At 52.1% G+C, this 19,274-nt stretch overlaps 2 protein-coding genes across 3 annotated transcripts; both read left to right on the top strand.

Annotated features, from left to right (window-relative positions):
- The first annotated feature begins 523 nt into the window (after window positions 1-523).
- Window positions 524-1,514, top strand: Mc1r (melanocortin 1 receptor). The gene has a single exon (XM_052167101.1). The coding sequence runs from the start codon at window positions 524-526 to the stop codon at window positions 1,475-1,477; it is 954 nt and encodes a 317-aa protein (XP_052023061.1). The 3' UTR covers window positions 1,478-1,514.
- Window positions 1,515-4,374: 2,860 nt separating this feature from the next.
- Tubb3 (tubulin beta 3 class III) lies at window positions 4,375-13,412 on the top strand. Of its 2 annotated transcripts, none has more exons than XM_052167099.1 (4): window positions 4,375-4,471; window positions 10,043-10,151; window positions 10,864-10,974; window positions 11,975-13,412. In XM_052167099.1, the coding sequence occupies exons 1-4, from the start codon at window positions 4,415-4,417 to the stop codon at window positions 13,048-13,050; spliced, it is 1,353 nt and encodes a 450-aa protein (XP_052023059.1). In that variant the 5' UTR covers window positions 4,375-4,414; the 3' UTR covers window positions 13,051-13,412. The 2 variants fall into 2 exon arrangements, with proteins under 2 accessions (XP_052023059.1, XP_052023060.1); XM_052167100.1 differs by lacking the exon at window positions 4,375-4,471 and adding an exon at window positions 9,221-9,654.
- The last annotated feature ends 5,862 nt before the right edge of the window (window positions 13,413-19,274 follow it).

Genomic DNA, 19,274 nt, shown 5'->3' with positions numbered 1-19,274 from the left:
CACTTACACGTCCCTGGCACATGCCCATCATGTGGTCGCCCTCAGGAGGAGGGGCTCCAGGGAATAGTTAAAAGACTAAGAGAAAGGCTCCATTCTTCCCCAGACCCCCGCCTAGCCTGGCTTGGTGAGGCAGGGGACCAGACAGATATCAGAGGCAAGTAACCAAGAAGTTGGAGAAGTTGGGCGGTGTCGAGTTTAGAAATGTCTCTACCTGAGCCTCTCGGGAAGAGACAGCGGGAGCAGCAGAAGGCTAGGCTTCTTCACACTGGCAATGAGACTCCATGAGCAGGGCTCTGGGTCCTAGCCAGGAAGTGTCTAGACTCTGCCTACGCCATGCCTAGGCTGACCCGACCAGCCAGAAAGAGCACAAGTGTGCAGGAAAATCAAAATCGGAGCATGCCCGTATGGAAGGAGGCAGGTCTGAGGGGTGCCGGAGACCCCTAACCACAGCAGCTGAGGCAGAAGCTGGGAGGCTGATACCGCCGCAGCCTCCAGGACTGCTTCCTACTTCCCGAACAGGACTATGCCCATTCAGGGGCCCCAGAAAAGGCTTCTGGGTTCTCTCAACTCCACCGCCACAGTCACCCCTCACCTCGGACTGGCCACCAACCAGACAGGGCCTTGGTGCCTGCATGTGTCTATCCCAGATGGCCTCTTCCTCAGCCTGGGACTGGTGAGTCTGGTGGAGAATGTGCTGGTCGTGACAGCCATCACCAAAAACCGCAACCTGCACTCGCCTATGTATTACTTCATCTGCTGTCTGGCCCTGTCGGACCTCATGGTGAGCGTAAGCATCGTGCTGGAGACGACTTTCATCCTGCTGCTGGAGGCGGGCATCCTGGCGGCCCGCGCGGCCGTGGTGCAGCAGCTGGACAATGTCATTGACGTGCTCATCTGCGGCTCCATGGTGTCAAGCCTCTGCTTCCTGGGCATCATCGCCATAGACCGCTATATCTCCATCTTCTATGCGCTGCGTTATCACAGCATCGTGACACTGCCCCGGGCACGGCGGGCCGTCGCGGGCATCTGGGTGGCCAGCATCGCCTCCAGCACCCTCTTCATCACCTACTACAAACACACAGCCGTCCTGCTCTGCCTCGTTGCGTTCTTTCTAGCCATGCTGGCACTCATGGCGATCCTGTATGCCCACATGCTCACCCGAGCGTGCCAGCATGCTCAGGGCATCGCCCAGCTCCACAAAAGGCAGCGCTCCATGCGCCAAGGGTTCTGCCTCAAGGGGGCCGCCACCCTCACGATCCTTCTGGGGATTTTCTTCCTGTGCTGGGGCCCCTTCTTCCTGCATCTCTTGCTCATCGTCCTCTGCCCTCAGCACCCCACCTGCAGCTGCGTCTTCAAGAACTTCAGCCTCTTCCTCATCCTCATCATCCTCAGCTCCATCGTTGACCCTCTCATCTACGCCTTCCGCAGCCCGGAGCTCCGCAGGACGCTCAGAGAGGTGCTGCTGTGCTCGTGGTGAGCAGAAAAGCTGGCTTTCCACCGCGAGGCCAGGGCGCTGGGCACAGGGTGACAGTGACATCCAGTGGCCCACATCCTGTGATGGGATGAGGGTCCCCATCCCTTCCTGATCTCCGTTCGTCTGAGGGTGGACTGGATGAAGTCTAAAATAGAAGCACAAAGTGCCTGGGGCCAGGGGAAAGGGAGCTGTGCCTGCAGGGCTCACCCAGCACAGCTACAGGAAGTGGAAGAAAGCGGTGGGGACTCCAGCCCAGGGCAAGGGTCAGAGAGTAGGTTCCTGGAGAGCCTCACCTCTCCCCACTGACAAGGCAGCCCCTGCTCAGTCCTTCAGGTCTCTCAGCCTGGGCCCTCTGCTGCTGAGATAGACAGGAAGTCTCAATTCAATGAACGAGAGACAAGAGCTAAGGTGGAGGCTTCTGGTTTGTGGCCATGAAAACCCAGCCATCGCCACGCCGTGGGCTGCTTAAGGAGGTGAGAGCCTTCCCAGCACACGGAACAGAGTTGTAGAATGTGCGTCTCACGGGAGGGATCTACCCGTTTGCATAAGCGGTGTGGACTGACCTAAAGACCCATTGTACGGCTCATGGGAGCCCATGAGTGATACTCGTGTGGCCTCTCACTGGCCACAGTCTGTGGCTCTGAGGCAGGAAGCAGTTGAAATGCTAAGGTCAGACGGAACCCCTCCCTGTCTTCCCTAGCTCTGTCCAGAAGTCGGTCGAGGTTTGTGTGAGAGGACAAGGAGAGCAGTCACGTTGGGGAGAAGGGAGTCTCCACGCCACAGCTGCCTGCCTGATTTAGGGAACCACAGTCCCAAAGGACACTGAGGACCCTAATCAGGCTTCTCCTGTGTGACCACAAACTCCAGATCAGAGCAAGGCTGCAGGCTCAGAAAAAGCTTCCTCTTGCCTCTGTGATTGACAAGACTCTCTTTGTTCAGGCTCCTCCCACTTCACCCACGCACTGTGGCAGTTCCGCAGCATCTCAGCCCCTGATATGACCCATCTGTAACCTTGGCCAGAGCCTGACCCGTCCCTGCCCCCATTGTGTACTACCTTCATCCTACTTTGAGTTGCCCCGAGAAGCCCAGTGGCGGAGAGTCCCTGAGGCACCTGTAGGGAGGACCAGGGGCTGAGATCTACTTCTACGGGACACAGCCCTTCTGGGAGGAGGCGGGGTGGTCTCAGTGCTCTGCCAGACTTGGGAAGTATTTAGACAAGGCCTCTCAGGACAGAGGAGTGCTCAGGAGTATCTGAGTCCCAGGAGTGGCACCAGGGGCAAAGTAAGAAGCTTGCTGCTGCGGAGGGGCAGACCCTGAGCCTTTCTGCCACCGCCGCCACAACCTGGGATTCCTGCGGCAGAGTCTATCTTAGTCCCCACTGATACTGAACACTCCCTTGTCCTCCTCCTTGGGGTGGCCTCAGTCTGGTGTGAGATCCCCTCATCCACCAGGTCAGGAAGTGGCACCAGGCCAGGCCCTAGCCACACTATCAGCTCCAGCCCTGCTGAACTGAGAGGTTAGAAGCTGGTTCCCGGCAGGGCCAGCCTTTGCTGGAAGACAGGAGCATGAGTCAGCCTTTATCCTGACACCATAGCTCTCTGGGGACACAGAGCTCTGGCCTGATGTCATCTGTCAGGGAGGCATCCCAGGCCTCTGGATGCTTCTGAGCGTCTCCCCTGTGCAGACAAGGAGACAGAGACAGATGCTCGCCCAGTACTTCTTGAACCAGGCCAGCTGGAAACCAACCACAGAAAGCCACACATCATGGACACAGTGTGGGGGAGGGGCATCTCTTGAGAACAAAAGACCCATTTCTAATCTTGGCTAACTTGGATGCTTATCCTCAGAGAAAGTTGTATTCGCAGCCGCTCTACCCAGCGCGCACCCGTGAGTGCAAACTGGACGAAGGCATCTGCAGGTGTTTTTAGCTCCTGCGACATGGATGTTCCCGGACCAGCCAAGGGTATAGTGCTATTGTCTCAGATTCTTCCTGAAGAATTTCTGTCACTGAACACTAGATAGTCCTCATAAGGTGTCACCGATCCTCAATGAATATTAAATTGGTGTTGTATGTGAACACATTGCATGTCCTGACCATTGACTCTGCTTCCCAATGGCCGCCTCCACACACAGTCTCCTTACCTAGGTAGCTCCGGCTTACTCCCTGCCCCCTCCTCGCCCTCACTTGTACCAAAAGCGCAAGGGGACCAATGACATCAGGCGCGGCTCAGACAGAAAAGACTGTTCAACATCCTCCAACGAGTGGCTTGTATGTCCTTATGAGAATTTTCCACAAAGATAGTCATGGAGCAGGGGTACCTGCCGGGTATTATGCATCCTCACCCCCAGGTACATACGCACCCTCGCGGCAGCCTTTTGTGGAGTCATGGACTGGTAATCCTCTCTCCTCTAGAAAACAGTGACCTCAGAGTTTGGAGCTATAATCCTCCGCCCTCCCGACTAGCGTTCCCAGGTCTGCACAGAGGTCTCAGGAAGGGTTCAGCTTCCCCTGCCTCTCCCACCTCAAGCGACTCAGCAAACTCAGAGGGTATGGGTCTTGATTCTTAAGCACTTGAGAGAAAGAAAGACCCTCCTTACAAAGCTGCAGGGTGGGGTTGGGACAGGGACGAAATGGGGAGGGCAGCTACTGGGGTGGGGCACTAAGGGGCCTGGGTTCTATTGTCCCCAGAGCGGATCACCCTCCGGTGGCCCCTCCTCCGAAGGCGCGGCCAGACGTGCTCTGCATTGTGCGGGCGGCTCGATGCCGGTGCTGAGGCTGCAGAGCCTGCCGCATTGTGCGGCGTCCCAGCATTGGCCCGCAGCGCTTACATCAGCCAGCGAGGGCGGGGCAGCCTCTTATAAGAGGGCGCGGCGGAGGCTGCCGATCCTCCGCAGCCCGCTGTCCGCCTGCCTTTTCGTCTCTAGCCGCGTGAAGTCAGCATGAGGGAGATCGTGCACATCCAGGCCGGCCAGTGCGGCAACCAGATAGGGGCCAAGGTGAGACTGAGCGGTCCGGCGTCCTGCGTCCCACGAGCGCCAGCCCCAGGGGGGAGGGAGAGAAACGCGGCCCTGGGAGCCGCTAGCGGAACAAAGGGAAGAGCCCAGCCCCTTGCCGGGCTCCTGGGACCCCGGGGTCCCCAATCGGTTCCCCTCACTCGCGTCCCTTTGCTCTGCGCCCAGGTTGCAGCGGAAGGCTGGGGGTAACCCTTCTGACTCTGATTTCCATCCATTCTGCGCACCCACACACACTGTGGTACCATCAGGTACAGGGATGTGGTTGGGGGGCGCCGATTGGGCGTGGCCTTCTTTGAAGCTGCCTCTTAAGCCTTGAGTAAGATGGGTGTGTCGGGCAACGTAGGGTGGGGCTCTCCCCTAAAACCATAATGACTGTACATGCCTGGATCCCCACTGGAGAACTAGCCAGTCTTCAGGGAGCAGGGCCGCCCTCACATCCCCAACCTTGTTCAGCGCACCCTGTTTCCTTGCCCCACCCTATTCCTTTGTTGAAGGAGTTCGGCCTGCACCTCAATGACCTTGATCCAGAACTGAACTCTATCTGGGCGAATCTCCCATCTCTAACTGTGTCCTCCCAAGGCCTCCCAAGTCGGAATTGCCCACCGAACAAAGCCGACTGCGAAGATTGCCTCAATTTCCCCTCTATTGTTAGCCCACCACTAGGTGTGGAAGCCGAGGCAAAACAAACAAACAAACAAAAAAGCAAAAACGGAGGTGTGTGTGTGTTGGTGCAGTGACTCTGCAATCCCACTATCTTTAGTGAGGTGTCTGTCCTGTTTCCAAGCCGTAGGAGGCTGTTCCTAACCCAAGGTCACACAGCCAGTGGAAGACAGAACCGCTCGATTCCTGCAGAAGCCCTGCAGAAGCCCAGCCTCGCGTTGGGCTGCGTTTGAGTGGGTGGGGTCAGCTACCTCCGTCTTCTCCCTTCTGAACAATACTGAAGGGGAGCTTTGTCCAGATGGATTCTGGAGGTAGCTTAGGGGATGCTGTAGCTAGTTCCCAAAGGAGGAGGTTGGGTACACAGGTCCTGGGAGGGAGGGGACGAAGCAAAGAAGTACCTCTGGAGGCTGTTGCCATAGAAACCGGGCAGGAACAAAAAAGCTAATTACCACGGGCTGGGCCAGTCACGTGGCTGACATGTAAATTACAAGTTTGGCTCTCCGGTGGAGGTTCCTCTAGTTTAAGGGGGAGGGAAACCGCCCCGCCCCGCGGAGACTCCCTAATCACAGAGGAGACAGCTGTTTCTGTCCTACAAGGAAAAATTGGATGGGGTTGGGGGTGGCGGGTAGGGAGGCATGCAGAGGAAACCTAAGGCAGGAGCCTCAGATCAAATCTGGACTCCTGGGACGATCCCTGACAGCTGCCCTGGCCTGAAGCGAGGGTGGGGATTCATTAGTGTGGTCACAGGTGCCAGGCTTTCCCTGAACATCTGCTCCTGAGAAGGCCAGGGGTGTGGGGGGGAGGGGAGGGTCGCTCTCAGAAGGCCTGTTGGTAACCTTGCTGAAACTGTGCCGTATGGTGCTCTCACTGGGCCTCCTGTTGAGTAAGGGCGCAGAAATCAGGTCCACGCCCAGGCTCCGTGGGATGCGCCAGGGCCGCAGAACGCGCCTGAGTGCTGGACCCAGCTGAGGCCTGTCATGCTTCTCAGTACTGTGGCCTATAGGTTTGCCCAATTTTTAATATTTAGGCTTTTTTAAAAAATAAATTATGAGTGTTTAACTTTTTAATACCTATTCTTTTTAACAATGCGAATAATGAGTACATTTTCTGGAGAGGGCCGTCTTCCATTTCCACCAGCTCCCTTCGCAGTAATCAGTACAAGGCACTTTGGCAGGTTCCATCCCACCCTCTGCCCTGGGAAGATCTCCCAGGGACCAGACTGAAGGCCCGGGCCCTGTGGGGATATATGGGCTTAGTGTCTGCCCCAGGCCAAATAAACTTCCTTGGCTAGACTTACTTCCTATTTTCGTAGCTGGCTTTAGGGTCCCTGGGAAAGTTCTTCCTTGCCGGCAGCAGCAACTGAGGGAGTGGTGCGGGGGGGGGGGGGGGGCTGCTTTTTTGCTTATTGGCTTTTGGGTGGTGCCTGTCTTAGCACAAAGGGCCGCTGGCTTCAGAGAGGTGATTGGGTGGAAGTATGGGTGGGGTGGAGACGAGGAGAGAAGTGTGAAGCAGCAGACACTAAAGCGGGACATTAGCAATTCATAAGATTCTCACCCCCTGCGTCAAGCCCTGCTAAAGCTTGGGGCCTGTGCACTGTGAGGTGTGTCCCATGGGTGTCAACCCTCCCTTAAGGCTGAGAAAGATGAAGGCTCTGGAAGCTGAGTCACCTGCTTCGGATCTCACCGTGGTTTTGGGCAAGGCAGGGATTTTAGTCTAGGTGTGTGCAGCTGTGTCAAGGCGGGTGGTGGCACATGCCCCTCCCCCCAGCAGGAGCAATGCCTGGCCCTGCCTTTGTCTGCTGCCTTTGTTAGGTAGGCCTTGAGATCCCAGATGCATTCTCCTATAAAGGGGTCCCCCAGAAAGTGTCTTTAGGGCGCTTTCGTCTACACCTCCTGTCTGTACCCCATCAGCTGCCCCACCCCAGAAGAAGTCCCTGAAGGGTGTGGCCCACCTGAGAGCCAATGGGCCAAGTGAGAAGGGTTCTGAGAGCTTTAGGGGAATTGAACATCGTACAGGGAGGGATCTTGGCCCTTTCTTTGGTAGCCACACCCCAACTCTGCTTCCATTCATGTCCCACTACCCTGCTGTCGGCGGCCACCCTCGCCCCAAGAGGGTCAGCACCGCGGACAGCAGCCCGGCCAGCAGCCCGGCCAGCTGCGGACTCTGGAGCCTGGGGTCTGAAGCTGGGTGTGTTTAGCCTGTGTTCCCTGCACTGGGTGGTTTTCTCTTCCGTAGCGATGATGCTACTCAATGTAAATAACTATATTCATTTATATATTAAATAGTCGATGTGCTAGCATTTTCTTATAAGTTTTTTTGTGTGCTATTCTATGTTAGCATCTCAATGTGTAGTTCAGAGCCTCCAGCCTCTGCCTTCTAAGTACTGGTATTACAGCTGTATACTACTGGACCTGGGAAAATATTATTTTGAATCACGTTGTGTTATTTGTAATCTACAAACGCAATTGTTGATATGTTTTTCATGTAAAAATTGAAACACCGGCTACTGGAGATGTGGCTAAAACATGTGTTTGGTACGTGAGAGGCCGTTAGGTTTGCTCTCCAGCAGAGTGAACGAGGCAAAAACTGAAATGTCACGAAAACTGAGCACGCGAGAACTGAGCATACTGCTGCACACTCATAGTTCCAGTTATGGAGAGGCTGAGGCAGGGGGATTGACAAGATTGCTTCTTGATTCTAAAACAATAATAATAAGATAAAAGGAGCACTGCAGATAAGCTATCCTACCATATGATAATTTTGAAATGTATATATTTAATTTAAAAATTGTGTGTGTGTTTACATGCCTGGTTCAAATACAGGTCAGTAGAAGGTATCAGACCTCTGAAACTAGAATTACACACAGTTCTGAGCCACCATGTGAGCGGTGCTTAGACCTGAATTTGAGCCTTCTTTAAGAACACCCGTGTCTCAGGCCATGGTACACACATGTGTGCACACACACATGCACATATCCATACTTACCCAAACTCAGACACACTCACACACAATTGAAAATAAAATAAAAAAATTTTAAATATGTATTAAATATATATGAGTACACTGTAACTATCTTCAGACACACCAGAAGAGGGCATCGGATGCCATTACAGATGGTTGTGAGCCACCATGTGGTTGCTGGGAATTGAACTCAGGATCTCTGGTAGAGCAGTCAGTGCTCTTAACCACTGAGCCATCTCTCAAGCCAACAATGAGTGTTCTTAACTGATGAGCTGTGTCACCAGCCCACTTAAAAATACTTTTCACACCAGGCGGTGGTGGCGCACGCCTTTGATCCCAGCACCTGGGAGGCAGAGGCAGGCGGATTTCTGAGTTTGAGGCCAACCTGGTCTACAGATTGAGTTCCAGGACAGCCAGGGCTACACAGAGAAACCCTGTCTTTAAAAAAACAAAACAAAACAAAACAAAAACCATTTTTCACTAATTTTTTAAAATAGAAACTAATATCCACATGGAAACAAAACAAGCAAACAAACAAAAAAAACCCAACATCACCAAAATGTAGCCAGTGAAAAGTCTCTCTCTCAGCACAAGACCATGCCCCAGGACAGGCACTTGCTGACTGTTTTCTAACCAGCTTTCAACTCTGAGCTGTCTTCTCCTCCGCACCACGACTCCCACAGAGAGGCCCTTTGTCTCTAGACCTTTATATCAACAACTTATCTGCAAGTCACTCCCGCCTGACCAGTAAGGAGTACACAATGATGAGGGATCTCAGAGCCCAAGGAGGCAGGCCTCACAGGATGGGGAGTCTGTGTGTCCTGATAAGGTGTCTTCCTGTGTGAAAGCCCTTTCTTCCCGCCCTCCCCCCGCCCCCAGGACTGTATAACAGTGGTGATTATCGCCGTGGCTCTATGGTTCCTCTGCTCTGTGCAGAAGGCTGTGTTCTCACCAGAGCCTGCTGTCATGCAGCCAACAGAGGGGAACACAAAACACACGAAGCCCCTAGTGGGCAACTCTGAACCCTGCATCTGTGCTGTCACCCCGCTGAGGTGATGATCCTGCCGTGCGAGGCTCACTGTGTTCTCGCGCAAGGGGCTGAGGGTAGCAACCAGTGAGCCAACCGTCCTGGGTGGGGCCAGGCTCCTGGATTCGATGTGTGACCTCAGACAAGCCATTCTGCTGCTGGAAACGCCTGCGGTCCTTCACAGATCCACCCGTGGGCCGCATTGCCTGAGGCCACTGAGACAGCAGATGTGACAGACTCCATCAGTGAACATGGCTTGCCCTGGCACTGAGGGGGGTCACACGGAGCAGCTGAGAACCTGATGCTCGATCTGCTCTGTCTTTCCTGTTCTTCAGCCTGCTCTGGGCAGCTTTCTACCTCTTGTGTGCCTCCGATCCCTCTCCTGAAAAGACTAAAATTGACCCCAGCAGATTTCTACATTTGCCTACAGGCATAGAGCTGTGTAGAACCCACTGTGTCTCGAATCCTGGTCCATTCTGGGGGCCTGGTAATGTCAGTCAGATAGCGCAGAGAGCAGGTATGCATATTTACTCTTTTCTAAAGCCTTATGTTGGGCTAGAGAGATGGTTCAGCGGTTAGAGCACTGATTGCTCTTCTAAAAGTCCTGAGTTCAATTCCCAGCAACCACATGTGGCTCACAACCATCTGTAATGGGATTTGATGCCTTCTTCTGGTATATCTAAGACAGCTATAGAATACTCATATATATATATATATATATATATATATATATATATATATATATATATATAGTAAATAAATAAATCTTTAAGAAAAAAAAAAGCCTTACTTTGGACCTGGGAAGAATCCAAAGTTTTACACTGACAGCTTTAAGACTTTGAAAGAGCAAAGGTTCCATAGAGATTCAAATGTCTGATGAACTCTTTTCTTCTGTCCTCACCCAGTTCTGGGAGGTCATCAGTGATGAACATGGGATAGACCCCAGCGGCAACTACGTGGGGGACTCAGACCTGCAGCTGGAGCGCATCAGCGTGTACTACAATGAGGCCTCCTGTGAGTACTGCTCCATATTCATCCTGACCCCGCAGAGAGGGCTCCTGTGCAAATAGAGTACTAGCATCCGTATTTCTGCCTCTCTTGATTGACCAAGAGGCTGCCAGGTGTGACTGGAAATGAGGCATCCAAACTGACAGGAGAAAGTGTGGTTGTCAGGCTGGAGAGATGGCTCAGCGGTTAAGAGCACTGACTGCTCTTCCTAAAGTCCTAAGTTCAAATCCCAGCAACCACATGGTGGCTTACAACCATCTATAACGGGATCCGATGCCCTCTTCTGGTGTGTCTGAAGACAGATACAGTGTGCTCATATACATGAAATAAATAATAAAGCTTTAAAAAAAGGTTACCATAGCGTGAGATGCAAATATATTTAATGGTGGCAATGGCTTTATGTAAGTCTAGGGACAGGCAGGAGACTCGATGATACATCCTTAGTAGGGGAACTGGGTTACTTGATAACTAGTACAGTCTTAACCAGTACTGTTTAATTAGTACTGTAGAGCACATGACTTGAACCCATCACACCTTGGCCAGGCCAGAGCTGACCATGGGTCCATGCCTATGATACAAGTTCCAGCTCTTAGGGTAACAGCAGGAGACTGGCAGGCTCTTAGGGTAACAGCAGGAGACTGGCAGGCTGGGGCAGGATTCCGAGGGAACTAGATCCCTGGCTCTTTGACTTCTATCACCAAATCCTCTTGCCCCTCAGCTCACAAGTACGTGCCCAGGGCCATTCTGGTGGACTTGGAACCTGGAACCATGGACAGCGTTCGGTCTGGGGCCTTTGGACACCTATTCAGACCTGACAACTTTATCTTTGGTAAGTTCCCCTGCTCCAGGCTCTGATGACAGAAACCTGGAGAAGTCAGGTGGACACACAGAGACACGATGCCTGAAGGAGATTAATTCCACTACTGTTCCCTGGGACCCTGGAGGGGGAAAGTGACCTTCCCGTTTTTCAATGGGCAGACCTCTTGAGCTTGTGTTTAGATGGCCCTGGAGCCTATACCCAGTGACTGGTCCTCAGTGATCACACGGACACAGGAAGACAGGCACACCTCACTTCTGCAGGTAAAGGGTTTTGCTGTCAAACCTGATGATCTGAGTTCAATCCCTGAGACCCAGGTGGCAGAAAGAAAGAGCCAACCTTTTTATTTTGTTTTTTGTTTTGTTTTTTCCTGAGACAGGGTTTCTCTGCGTAGCCCTGGCTGTCCTGGAACTCACTCTGTAGACCAGGCTGGTCTCGAACTCAGAAATCTGCCTGCCTCTGCCTCCCAAGTGCTGGGATTAAAGGCATGCGCCACCACGCCTGGCTTGAGAACCAACTTCTTTAAGTTGCCCTCTGACCCTCACATGTGTGCCATGACACATACACACCCATACACGTGAAAAGAATGAAAGATTCTTTTCATTCTGGGAAAGAGAAGTTGGCTTAGAGGGGTTAAGACAGCAGACAAGGTGGCTGAGAAAGAGACAGCCTTCATCTCCCTCCAAAGTCTCAGAGGCCAATGGGAGGAAAGGTGAACTGGAGAGGAGAGGCCAATCTATTTATCCAGGACGTCCCTGAGAGATAGCAAGGCCAGGGTCTTATCCCAGATTCTCCATTCCCTGTTCAAAGCACCCGCAGCTGCAGCTGGGGTCCCCAGCACTCACCAGGGATGTCCAGGGTCGAGTGAGGAGATGTGTTATGTGCTATGTACATTTTATAGAGTACAAGGGAACCAACTTTCTTCCGGGGATGGTGCGGTTGGCAGGTCCCAGAGGTCTCTCCGTGGTAGACACTCGGCCTTGCCTATTACCTGCCTCTTCTGTCTCCATAGGTCAGAGTGGTGCTGGCAACAACTGGGCCAAGGGGCACTACACCGAGGGCGCGGAGCTGGTGGACTCAGTCCTGGATGTCGTGCGGAAAGAATGCGAGAATTGTGACTGCCTGCAGGGCTTCCAGCTGACACACTCACTGGGTGGGGGCACAGGCTCGGGCATGGGCACCCTGCTCATCAGCAAGGTGCGGGAGGAATACCCCGATCGCATCATGAACACCTTCAGCGTGGTGCCCTCACCCAAAGTGTCGGACACTGTGGTGGAGCCCTACAACGCCACCCTGTCCATCCACCAGTTAGTGGAGAACACGGATGAGACCTACTGCATCGACAACGAGGCCCTCTACGACATCTGCTTCCGCACCCTCAAGCTGGCCACGCCCACCTACGGGGACCTCAACCACCTTGTGTCTGCTACCATGAGCGGAGTCACCACGTCCCTTCGGTTCCCTGGTCAGCTCAACGCCGACCTCCGCAAGCTAGCCGTAAACATGGTGCCCTTCCCCCGCCTGCATTTCTTCATGCCCGGCTTTGCGCCCCTTACAGCCCGGGGCAGCCAGCAGTACCGTGCCCTGACGGTGCCTGAGCTCACCCAGCAGATGTTCGACGCCAAGAACATGATGGCTGCCTGCGACCCGCGCCACGGCCGCTACCTGACCGTGGCCACCGTCTTCCGCGGGCGCATGTCCATGAAGGAGGTGGATGAGCAGATGCTGGCCATCCAGAGCAAGAACAGTAGTTACTTCGTGGAGTGGATCCCCAACAACGTCAAGGTGGCCGTGTGTGACATCCCGCCCCGTGGGCTCAAGATGTCATCCACCTTCATCGGGAACAGCACGGCCATCCAGGAGCTGTTCAAGCGCATCTCAGAGCAGTTTACAGCCATGTTCCGGCGCAAGGCCTTTCTTCACTGGTACACGGGCGAGGGCATGGATGAGATGGAGTTCACCGAGGCCGAGAGCAACATGAACGACCTGGTGTCTGAGTACCAGCAGTACCAGGACGCCACTGCCGAGGAGGAGGGGGAGATGTACGAAGACGATGACGAGGAATCGGAAGCCCAGGGGCCCAAGTGAAGCGGCTTGCAGATGGGGTGCGGGGCCAAGTGGCAGCCAGGGGCCAAGGCAGGCAGCATCTGTCCCCAGAGCCATCTAGCCGCTGACACTGCCTGCCCCCAGCTTTGCCCCACCAGCTCTTAGGGCTCCCTAGGGCTCCCAGGTCAAAATCCTTCAGTATTTATGGCCATCCCCACCCTCGTGAGTCCACTTGGCTCTGTCCTCCCCATTTTAGCCTCCTCTGTATTTATGTTGCTAATTTGTCTGTTTTATCGCGGCTCCGGCCTGATGTTTTACGGTTTGTTTTGTTTTGTTTTTTACTGGGTTGTGTTTATACTTGGAGAGGGAGGGTATACTTAATAAAGTTACTGCTGTCTGTCAGATACCTCTGCCTGGTATTGGAGATTTCTTTCTTTCTTTCTTAAGATGTATTTATTCACTTAATGTATGTGAGTACACTGCAGCTGTCCTCAGACACCAGAAGAGGGAGTCAGATCCCATTACAGATGTTTGGGAGCCACCATGTGGTTGCTGGGAATTGAACTCAGGACCTCCAGAAGAGCAGTCAGTGCTCTTAACCGCTGAGCCCGAGATTTCTTTTTCTTTTTTTCTGCCCCTCTTAAAAAAAAAAAAAAAGAAAGAAAAAGACAAGGAGGCCGCCAAAGCATGTTTCATAGAAATAAGGTTTATTTTTATTTCAGGAAAGAGAAATTTAGATCTAAAAGGGAAGTGGACAAGTAAAGGCCGTGCTTATCTCCCAGGCTGCTGGCTAAGTTTGCTCAGAAAGAGGCTCAGGTTGCATCCCAGGGAGTCAGGGAGGGGAACGAGAAGCTTTGCTTGGGTTAAATTCCAGTGCAGCAGGACGCCGGGCACATCTTTTGACTCAGAAAGCAGCCCAGCCTGTTCTGGCCTCCACAAGGCGACTCACGTCCAGCTTTCTTTCTGCTGTCTACACTGAAAGGCAAGTGTATGCAGCCATATAAAGAAACTGAAGCCCGAGACTTGAACTGGAGAGACGGGGAGGGGGAAGAGACGAAAGCGCAGGGGAGGCTGGGACTTGGCTTTTGAGAAGGGCTGGCTGAGGGCTAGGCGGGAGTAAAGAAATAGCAGTGGCGGGTGGGGGTGGGGAAGCGCGGCGGCGATGGGCAGAGTCCGCCGTGTGCTGGCCCCGCGCGCCCCCTAGTGGTGATTTCCCACAGCTTCAGAATGCCCGGCGTCGGTCAGAAAGCTTGCCGCCTTGGGATGCTCGACCAGCACTCTCCCTTCCAGGCAGGGAGACCGACCCATTAGAGGAATAAGTGTACAGAGCTGGGTGAAAACAATTTATAAACCCCGATGCTCTTCCGCCCAACCAAGGGTGTTGTCAAAACCCCTACTCTCCTTCGCTTGCTGTCACCTGAGAGAATTTGGTGTAGCCAGTGCACCATCCTCTCCATGTGGCCATAGGTATTGATAGACTGAGGATGTGCTGGCTCTGGCTTCAGACTTGGGTGCTGCCCCTAACAGAGCACCCTGTCCCCAGTTCTGGCCCTGATGTAGACTGGACTCTGGAGTTCAACATGGATAGCCCTGTGTTGTCTGAACTGTGGCTGTGAAACAAACATCCCTGAAACTTAGTGACCTGACCTGAAATCTGGAATAGCAATCTATGCCGTGTCAATAAAGGTTTTTGTTTTTGTTTTTGAGACAGGGTCTCTTTATATAACCCTGGCTGTCCTGGAACTCATTATATAAGTCAGGTTGGCTTCGAACTCACAGAGATCAGCCTGTGCTGATCCCAAGTGCTGGGATTAACGGGTGACAGCTAAGTGAAAGTTTTACCTCCTGTGTGTTGGTTGGAATAACTGTAAGGTCCAGACTTTCACTCTCTGACTTTGCTGGGATGGAACCAAACTGTCTGTCTCTTCCCTGCGGGGGCCTGTGCATGGCTGCTCAGTCTTTCCAGCGTGTGCTGGTTGTCTCCTCCTCCCTGTCCAGAGAGCGTGAGGTGAATGGCTTAGCTCCGCCCACTCCCTGCCCTGGGCGGGGCAAAAGGCAACAGGTTCACAACAGCATGGAACTCAGAGATCCGCCTGCCTCTGCCTCCCAGGGTGCTGGGATTACAGGCGTGCGCCACCACCTCCCGGCTTTTTTTTTTTTTTTTTTAATTATTATTATATGTAAGCACACTGTAGCTGTCTTCAGACACACCAGAAGGGAGCATCAGATCTTGTTACGGATGGTTGTGAGCCACCATGTGGTTGCTGGGATTTGAACTCTGGACCTTTGGAAGAGCAGTCAGTGCTCTTAACCGCTGAGCCATCTCTCCAGCTCCAAACAACAATTTTTAAAAGGTACTTTAAAATAAATCTCCAGCCAGGCGGTGGTGGCGCACGCCTTTAATCCCAGCACTTGGGAGGCAGAGGCAGGCAGATTTCTGAGTTCAAGGACAGCCTGGTCTACAGAGTGAGTTCCAGGACAGCCAGGGCTACACAGAGAAACCCTGTCTCGAAAAAACCAAATCCAAAAAAAACCAATAAATAAATAAATAAATAAATACACTGTAGCTGCCTTCAGACACACCAGAAGAGTACATCAGATACCATTACACATGGTTGTGAGCCACCATGCGGTTGTTGGGTTTTGAACTCAGGACCTCTGGAAGAGCAGTCAGTGTTCTTACCCGCTGAGCCCTTTCTCCAGACCCAAGAAGAAATTTCTTAAAATGCGGTACTCAGGCCAGGCATAACGGGGTACGCTGCCCATTTGCATTGTCCCCCCAGGCCTCCCATGGAGCAAGGAACCGGACCCCACTCAAAGGAAACTTCACCAGGAGCGGGTGGTTTCAGCTAGAGATGGGTGGACTCGGTTGGAGGAAGAGCGAGATTTAAGAGGAACGGGACAGGAATGGTGGATGGTGCTGGGGAGACAAAACAAAACAAAACAAAAACAAAGCAAAACAAAACAAAAAACTTAGTCTGAGTGTAAGGGTCCATGATACTCTGGACTCAAACAGTAAGCACAGCATGCTGGGGTACGCCACTGCAGAACAGAGACACCCAAGTGAGCTTGGCCTGACTTAAAACACACTAGGGAATTCTGGGGTAGGTGAGCTCTCTGTTAATCTGTTGGGTCCATCTCTACAGTCATTCCATTAGCCGGGTGTCAGGGCTGGGAACTTCTGGGGAGGTCTGGAGACTGTTGCTGACCCATTGTCCTTGCCTCATCCTGGATTCACCTGGAATTGCCCAGCTCTTAGAAACAGAGATTTAAGACTAGTCATCAGAAGAGGGCATCAGATCCCATTACAGATGGTTGTGAGCCACCATGTGGGTGCTGGGATTTGAACTCAGGACTTTCCGAAGAGCAGTCAGTGTGCTCTTACCCACTGAGCCATCATCTATCTCTCCAGCCTAAGAAGACTACTCTTCTTTCTTTCTTTTTCTTTCTTTTTTGGTTTTTTGGATTTGGTTTTTTTGAGACAGGATTTCTCTGTGTAGCTCTGGCTGTCCTGGAACTCACTTTGTAGACCAGGCTGGCCTCGAACTCAGAAATATGCCTGCCTCTGCCTCCCGAGTGCTGGGATTAAAGGCGTGCGTCACCTCTGCCCGGCCTCTTTTTATTTCTTTTCATGGCTCACAGACTCGATACGTGCAGGGGTCGGGGATGCTGGGACCCTCCCTGCTACCATGCTTCTCTGTAGCTGGTGACAATACACTGTGGGCAGGAGAACGGGTGGCAGTCTCCTGGAGGCGGGGTCCTGCCTCATGGTGTAGGTGGCTGGAGGCGACGGATAGAACCATGGATTAGGGTGTGGACTAGGGCCTGGAGTTGGGACACATTGGGTTCTATGTTTTTGAAGCTTCAATTATGATTTTTTTAAATTCGACTTGCTTTTATTTATTTATTTATTTATTTATTTATTTATTTATTTATTTATTTAATGTAAGTACACTGAGGCTGTTTTCAGACACCAGAGCAGGAGGGAGTTAGATCTCTTTAGGGATGGTTGTGAGCCACCATGTGGGTGCTGGGATTTGAACTCATGACCTTTGGAAGAGCAGTCGGTGCTCTTACCCGCTGAGCCATCTCTCCAGCCCCCCCCCCCCAATTATGATTTTTAAACAATAAAAAGTTGCTAAAACTCTATGTGATGGTTTAAATGAGAAAGGTCCCCAATGTTGCGGGTTCAGGTAAGGGGGTGAAGAAAAGCCTCCAGAAGCACATTCACACCCCAAAGGCTCACATATTTAAATATTTAGTCCCAGTTAGTGGACCTGTTTGGGAAGAATTAGAAGTCGTGACCTTAGCCGGGCAGTGGTGGTGCACACCTGTAATCCCAGCACTTGGGAGGCAGAGGCAGGCCCTAAGGATTGAGGCCGGGGGGGGGGTGCTATGGAGATGAGGAGGGCAAAGGGAAAAGAAGGAGAGAAAAGGTGCAGAGAAAGGAGAAGAGAGTGAGAGACCGAGGTGTGTAGACTGTATAAGGAGAGCCTCTGGGGGCAGGGTAGCCAGGTAGGCACTGGGTGGGGTGTTGGCAGAAGCTGGCGGCCTGGTCTGCCTTGGTTTGTAAAATATGCACCTCAGGCCCCTTTCCCCAGGGTACAAAACCAAACAGGGTCTGAACTGGCACAACACTGTTTAGTAAAAGAAAATTGATGGTTTCCCAGAGTAAACATAAGCTTACCGTAACAACTCCCCACGTAGTCCAGAGCAGCCTTGAACTCTCATGCAGCTAAGGCTTGTCTTGAACTTCCAATGCTCCCTCCACTGCCTTCAAACTGTTGGAGTCACAGGGCTCACTGTCTGTGGTGGATTGAATGGGAATGGTCTCAGGGTTCATATATTTGAATCTTTTGTACCTAGTGTGTAAAACTTGTTTTAGGAAGGATTAGGAGGCCCTTGGGGTGGTTTTTGAAGTTTCAAAAGCTCATGCCAGATCCTATTTCTGTCAGTCTGTCTGTCTCTGTCTCCATGTTTCTGCCTCCAAGTGTGAATTAGAACGCAAGTGCTTAGCTACTGCTCAGCACCATGCCTGCCTCTGAAACTGTAAGCACGTCCCCAGGGACATGGTTTCTTCTGTAAGCGTTGCCTTGGTCACAGTGTCCCTTCACAGCAGTAGAAACAGAACACCACATTCCTCAAATCTCATTTTCTAGGTGTTTGTCAACTGCTTTCCTTTCAAATCCTTTTTTTTTTTTGGTTTTTTTTGTTTGTTTGTTTGTTTTTGTTTTTGTTTTTTTGTTTTTTTTCGAGACAGGGTTTCTCTGTGTAGCCCTGGCAGTCCTGGAACTCACTCTGTAGACCAGGCTGGCCTCAAACTCAGAAATCTGCCTACCTCTGTCTCCCAAGTGCTGGGATTACAGGCGTGCGCCACCACTGCCTGTCAAATCTATTTTTTAAAAAAAGATTTATTTATTTATTATATGAAAGTACACTGTAGGGGCTGGAGAGATAGCTTAGTGGGTAAGAGCACCGACTGTTCTTCCAAAGGTCATGAGTTCAAATCCCAGCACCCACATGGTGGCTCACAATCATCCATAAAAAGATCTGATGCCCTCTTCTGGTGTGTCTGAAGACAGCTACAGTGTACTTATATATAATAATAAATAAATCTTAAAAAAAAAAACAAAAAAACCAAAAAAACTTCCATTAAAAAAAAAAAAAGAAAGTACCCTGTAGCTGTCTTCAGACACACCAGAAGAGGGCATCTGATCTCATTACAGATGGTTGTGAGCCACCATGTGGTTGTTGGGATTTGAACTCAGGACCTCTGGAAGAGCTGTTGGTGCTCTTAAATGCTGAGCCAACTCTCCACTTCTTGCTCCTGCCCCACTCACTCCTGCCCTGCTCGCTCTGCTCCTACGGCTGAGCCATCTCTCCAGCCCCCTTTCGAATCTTAAGTCAACCATCCAGCCTCGCTCCCTAATCTCAGGCCCCGCCTCACCAGCTTCTGTGTTTCCTTCCCAGTGCTCAGCACACCCCTGATCCATTTCCCTTTTCTACACGTCTGTCTGGTCCTTGGGTGATGCAGCCTCATCAGATCTTGTCCTGATCACTTCTGCGTGATGTGCCTGGACACCGCATACAGTTGTACTCAATAAATGCTATTGAATCGATGGAGAATCTGTCAAGACTCATAGTGATGAAGACAGAGGCCACTTGGGTCCGTCCTTGACTGTCCTTGAAGCTGAGGGACAGGGCCCAGGGCTGGCATAGACACTGGCTCATATCACAAGCACTGGTGTAGGCCTTCTAGCACTGAA

This window comes from Apodemus sylvaticus, chromosome 21 (genome assembly GCF_947179515.1).
Source record: "Apodemus sylvaticus chromosome 21, mApoSyl1.1, whole genome shotgun sequence".
Classification (NCBI taxonomy): domain Eukaryota; kingdom Metazoa; phylum Chordata; class Mammalia; order Rodentia; family Muridae; genus Apodemus; species Apodemus sylvaticus.
This window is presented reverse-complemented; position numbering and strand designations above follow the sequence as displayed.